Source organism: Pagrus pagrus, assembly GCF_965226575.1.
Source record: "Pagrus pagrus genome assembly, chromosome: 3".
Lineage (NCBI taxonomy): Eukaryota > Metazoa > Chordata > Actinopteri > Spariformes > Sparidae > Pagrus > Pagrus pagrus.
In genome coordinates, this window is record NC_140187.1 from 22,821,328 (window position 1) to 22,827,378 (window position 6,051).

A 6,051-nucleotide genomic window follows, 5' to 3' on the forward strand; every position below is an offset into this window, starting at 1 on the left:
TGGGGGGTCATAAGTGGTTTTATTCATTTTTATTTTGCTGTCAGATCAGGCAGTGGTTGCTTATGAAACAACCCTGTTGTTCGTGTGCCTGTATTCAGAATTGCTTCAATCATGTGGTTTTCACTCTATGCGGTCTTGATTCAAAACTGGCTTTAGTTGATTGGACCAGCATGGATTTTTTTCCATAGCGGATAGTTGCGGGTTGTTCTGCTTTCATTGTTGGGATGGTCCCAGGCTCTTTGTTCCAAATTAGATTGTGGCCGCCAGCTCATCCAGTGCGTCCTGGAGCCTGCACAAACACAAATCAAACACGTTGATTTAGAAAACATTCATTTGAACTGACTGGAAGTTCTGCTTCACTTCATAATGTGGTTATACTTGACCATGCAAACCATGATAACAATTGATTTTAGTATTCACCTCTACCACCATCATCACCATGCCCCGATCTGTTTTTCTCCTGCACCTCTTTATAACTCTTACTTGAAGTCTCCTCCATCCAGCAGACCCTTGTAAGTGGAAATCTCGGCCTCCAGTTTCATCTTCATGTTGAGCAGCGCCTCGTAGTCTTGCGTCTGCTGCTGGATGTTTGCACGCAGTTTGGTCAGCTCCTCCTCCAGACGGATGATAATGCCGTTGTACTTTTCCATTTCCATGTTGTTCCGTAGCTCTGTGTTGCTTAATGTGTCCTCTAAGGAGGCTTTCTGATAAAGGATTGAAAAGGCGCAATCAGAAATATGCCAGAGAGCTTTTATAGGCAAAGTCTAATTTTGGAGAACATGGGAAAGTTTCAACCTTTCTGAAAAAGATTATCTGGGGAATATTTGCTGTTTATGAAAAGATATGACAAAAATGCTGTGTGGGTGTTATGCAATGGTAAAGGTATTGAAAAGATTTTTATAATTTCTTGTTCTTGAGTAAAATGAAAATGAAGAAAAAAAGAGCTCATGTAAAATGCATGCTTACTAAGCTCTGTTGGGACGCGAGTTCAATTTCCAGGGTCTGTATCTGTCTGGATAAGTCGCCGACCTCCATCTGGGCTCCCTGGAGAGCTTCTGTGTTCTGTGAGACCTGCACCTGCACATCCGCAATCTGACAGGGAGACAGGGGAGAGGGTGTTAGCTAAAAAAAGATACTTCCTGTAAATGTATTTATAAATGATTTCCCCTTGTTAGGACTGAATTACCTGATTTTCATGCCAGCGTTTGAGGTCCTCTGCATTCTTCAAAGCGCTCTTCTCATAGTTGGCCCTCACTTCCTCCATGATCTGGGACAGGTCCTGACCTTTGGGAGCGTCGACGTCCACTTGCACGCCTGACTGGGAGATCTGATTCCTCAGCTCCATCACCTCCTATTTGACAGAAAAAGAGCAAAGAACAAAAAAAGAAAACATTCAGGATGTGTGCCTTTTGACAGCTGCTGCAAGATGGTAACGTGTGATGACTGATTTGAAAATACTGTAAACTTACATTCTCATGGTTCTTCCTCAGGAAGCTGAGCTCCTCCCTCACAGCTTCAATCTCACTCTCGATGTTCATCCTGGTCATGTTGGTGTCATCTATGACTTTCTTCAGCCCGGCGATGTCGGCCTCCACAGACTGGCGGATTGCCTGCTCATTGTCAAACCTGGAGGAATGCAAGGACTTTATTACAGACACAATCAGCTGTTGTTCACATTGTGCCTTGTAGGATAAAGTTACGTAATGTCATGACTGAAGATTGAGAGTTACAGATACAAAATTGCTGTTGCTGACATCCTATTCTGTCAGATATTGTAGATATTTAGACCGCATGCACTGAAGAAACTGTGACTCAAAACAAGTCTGCCTTTGTACAGGATGTTGATGAGGTGCTTTGATGTGCCTCATTCATATTAGATTAATATATAAAACAACATAAATGACTCAACATACTTTACTTTGAAGTCGTCAGCAGCAAGACGGGCGTTGTCGATCTGGAGGACAAAGCGAGCGTTCTCGGAAATCTTATCGTAGATCTGGGCAAAAAGAAAAAAAAAAAAACGTGACATTTTGTGACAAGTAGGTGTCAAAAAAGTTTTAGTTTATTTTTTTCATTTATTTTTTCTTAATTTTGCTGGTTAGAAGGAACACAATTGTTTTACCAAAAGCCCTTTCCTTCAGTTCCTAACTTGGTGGTCTGCTCCAATCATTATGTGCTGTGAGATGTTTCACAAAGACCCAAAATGAAACATATGATTTGAATCACTGGTTCCCTTATGTAAGTATAGAAACCCCGGAGTCGGATTACACACCAGGGTCACAACATGGTTGAATCCATAGTAACATTCAGAGAAAAGAGGAACCACAGACTGACGAAGAGGAAGGGGGGATCTTCCCGTGCCAACACAGAATCTGGTTTGTTTTAGCATTGTTGGAAAAATGTGTTTCCTGTCTGAATAAGTCATACAGGGACGATTTTTCTTCTCTCCAATTTTCCCCCAGCTGCACTATCTCCGTCTGTCGCTGTCTTTGTACTGTATACATGTGTTTATGTGTTCAGGGGTTGTAACATTCTTTGTGCCTGAGTGTGTTTGTGAGTTTACAGGATGGTACTTTCTAATGTTTCTCTGATATCCTGTCTCAGGGGTGAAAGAGGGAATACTTGTTCCTTTATGTGTTGAGAAAAATACAATGCCACCATCAATGTGTCATTATGTGACATTGAGGATCTGGGGTCTGCAGAAGAATGTGACATTTGACTCTGCTGACTGGGGCTGATTGTTATACAAGCAGTGCGCTCACACGCACTCACAGTGGCAGTCCAAGATCCTTTGTGTGTGTGTGTGTGTGTGTGTGCCATTACCACACATCTGGTTCACATTGAGGCCCTCCTACACCGGAGAATGCTTGTAGAACTACAATTTACAAGAACGACCACTTGGAAATGCCTTTGTCTAGTGAAGGCTGCTTGGGAGCTGTTCAGTCCGTCTCTCATGATGCTACCCTCGTGCTGGTGATTCATCGAGGGAAGTTCTGGCCACTTGGTGGCATGAACAACTTTTATGGGGGAGGGTTAGAGTCTAGCAACCACACCCTTCATTCTGTAGCCAGAAATTTGATCATGCACAAAGGAAATTGTGCCCGTCTCAGCCCTCTCAGGCATTGGATAAATAACACATACCCTGATGAATCTTACTGCCACAAGGAGATCTACACTGAAATATTCTCTGTGATGATGAGTGCCATCACATGCACTCATTGATGTACTCTCATATTAGAGTGCCCATCAAGCATTCAAACACTCACATCACTCACATTTCTCATTGCCTACCAATCAACCTACAACCAGAGCTTCCAACAATTCAAACTGAGCTTTCGCCCGTTCATTTCAATGATCATTATCCGGTGTCATGCTTACCTGTCTGCGCAGGTCGTCAATGATGGGCTCATACTTGCTGTAGTCTCTCATGTCGGGCCCTCCCTTCTCCAGAGCCTCCCTGATCTTCACCTCCAGCTCCTTGTTGGCCTGCTCCAGGTTCCTCACCGTCTCCAGGTAGTTGGCCAGGCGGTCGTTGAGGTTCTGCATGGCTCCCCTCTCATTACCCATGATCCCAGCACCAGCACCTCCACCAGTGGCCATGGAACCAGATCCCATCCCACTGCTCAGCTTGAAGGCAGAGGAAGAAGTCATTGGGGCACCAGATCGCAGAGACGTGACAGAGGCGGAGGAAATTCGGGCACCACGTCCACCAGCACCACCAAAAACACTGGCAGCACGCTGAGGAGCAGAGCGGGTGAAGGAGATGCGGTTAGAAGGCATCTGATGCATGCTGGATTTGCTGAAGTTCATTTTGGAGAAGTTCAGGCACGACAGAGAGTGAGATGAAAGATGAGATGTGGAGGCTCACTGCTGGCCGGCTTAGAAAGTGACGCTGGCAGCGGGAAGTGGGGAACTTATACTCCTACTCCTCTCTCCCTCAATCACAGCTGGTCTCTCAGACCCTGCCCACTTCAGCATCAACCAATTCCTCCTTTCCTGCCTCCCCCCCCTCCCTGCTCTCTCTCCCTCAGGCTCTCATTCACTCTCATGTTCCCCTTTTTTTAACGGACAGTGTATTTTCTGTCTCCAAGGAAATGTGGGAGGCATTGTTCTGTTGTGAAAAACATTCAGAGTTGATTAACTTGAGCAAATTAGTTTATTTTACTGCAATATAGAGATCCCATAAAACACATTTCACGACAAAGACAGCACTAATAAACATGTTGCTCAGGTTAAAGTACGTGCAACAGAAATAACTGGAATAAAATTGAGAGAAAAAAATAAAGTTAAATGGTACAATATTCTCTTCAAATTGAGGTTTACTTTGTAAGCATGCAACCAAATTCCTTTGGTTTGCCCATAAAAGGCATAATGTCTCCATTCGCTGCATAGTTTCTAAGTTTGTGGTCAGCCAGGCCCCAAAATAAACAGATAGTGCCAACCTTCGTATCTAGACTAAACTAAACGGGAGATACAGCAGCAGCAGCAGCAGCAGCACTGACTCTTTCAGCTAAAACAGAGAGGGCATGTTTTCTTACAGGTTTATATTCCTAAATTGGACTTTTTAAATAAGACTAGGGCAATATGTTAAACTCTCTCCTAGCATGTCCACTTCTATCCTTCCACAAACAGAAATCAATTACAATTCACAGTGTTTAATATCTTTTTACTGATGAAGAGTTATCTTGCACATACAGTATTTAAATGAACAGTTTAGTGCTATCCAAGCTAGCCATTAGCTGTCTGAAACTAATGTGTTACCAAAACATTAACATTCAAGATAACCGTTAATGTAACTGTTGTTGTATTTCACTCTTTTCACTGTTGTGAGTATATAAATGTGTGTGCAACATAAATTACTATACTCCCCATCGACCACATTCTCACAGCGGCCATTTTATTCAGACATCACGCTCAAGGTAGGAAGCTCAAATGTCGTAAGCTCCTTTAACCACCTCCTGGTCAATTAGCGGCTGAAAAAACAATGGATCATGAAATCTGGAGTGACACTGGGCCATATTTCAAGGTAAAACAACATATTTGATAACCCATGAGCTAACGTTAGACAACGGCTAACCACTTCCGTAGCTAAAATTACCCCGTAATAGTGTTACAGGATATGATAGGAATGGCGTTAATTGATTCTAAAAAATCAACGTTCATCTCAGACACATCTACTCAAGCCTGGAAGTGAAACTCACTGTGATGTTAGCTTCGATGTGGTTGAATGCTTACGTTAGCTAACGGTTAAAGTTCAAAATTAATAAGGAGGAAATATCCCACACATGATGTTGTATTGTTTATTAGATTAGCTGCATTCAGAAAGCTATTACTAGTGAAAACTGAACTTATTTACTGTCGCAGTCACAATCACAGACAACAGGGTAAAGGTGACACCTGCCGTACTGTAAAATGAAACCTATAAGGCTACACAATATACCCAGAAGACCCTAAAAGAGATTGGATGAACGCAGGAAAGTAAGCCAATAGCACATTGTTGAGAATACAATCAAAAGGAAAGAAAAGCTGCCCTCATTCATCAATCACACCACAGGCTATTATCTGCACAAACAGTTCTGTAGAGGATTTTGAACAATTATCTTTGAAGCCTTATTAGGTGTCGTACCTGTCATGAGAACTGTCGGTTATTGCTCTTTGTGAATAAAAGGAAATAATACACCGAATCACAAGAAAAGGCAACATATAATAAGAATTAAAGGAGCCATATGTGAGAATTTGAGTTGATGTCATAATATCTACAAAGATATCTGTACTATATATGATCTATACATTATTGCAGAGATATACTAAAGATAGCATGCTAACCAGCTAGCCCCAGACTGTACCAGTCCAAAGCTCTTGTGGTAATGGTGTAAACACCAACATTCCAGTAGTGCTTCGAACTTGGAGTCTGGACTGCTAGCTGCATGGCTAACTGAGCTAACTAGCTATTAGCATCTACAGTTGGCGGCAATTAGGTTGTTACTTCTACTCATCTCAAAATAAGTTTCTTTTTTGAATCCAAGTGACTACATAACACAGTGCCCGATG

The 6,051-nt window shown here is 42.5% G+C and overlaps 1 protein-coding gene across 2 annotated transcripts; it reads right to left on the reverse strand.

The window, feature by feature from the left end:
* Positions 1-3,891, reverse strand: LOC311255220 (keratin, type I cytoskeletal 18-like). Of its 2 annotated transcripts, none has more exons than XR_014622343.1 (7): positions 3,379-3,891; positions 1,914-1,996; positions 1,470-1,626; positions 1,187-1,351; positions 967-1,092; positions 421-704; positions 1-289 (listed from the first exon to the last, which is right to left on the reverse strand). XR_014622343.1 is itself a non-coding variant. In XM_084349514.1 (7 exons), exons 1-7 carry the CDS (start codon positions 3,808-3,810, stop codon positions 250-252), a joined length of 1,224 nt encoding a protein of 407 aa, XP_084205640.1. In that variant the 5' UTR covers positions 3,811-3,891; the 3' UTR covers positions 1-249. The 2 variants fall into 2 exon arrangements, 1 of the variants encoding a protein (XP_084205640.1); XM_084349514.1 differs by having other exon boundaries at positions 484-704.
* Positions 3,892-6,051: the final 2,160 nt, after the last annotated feature.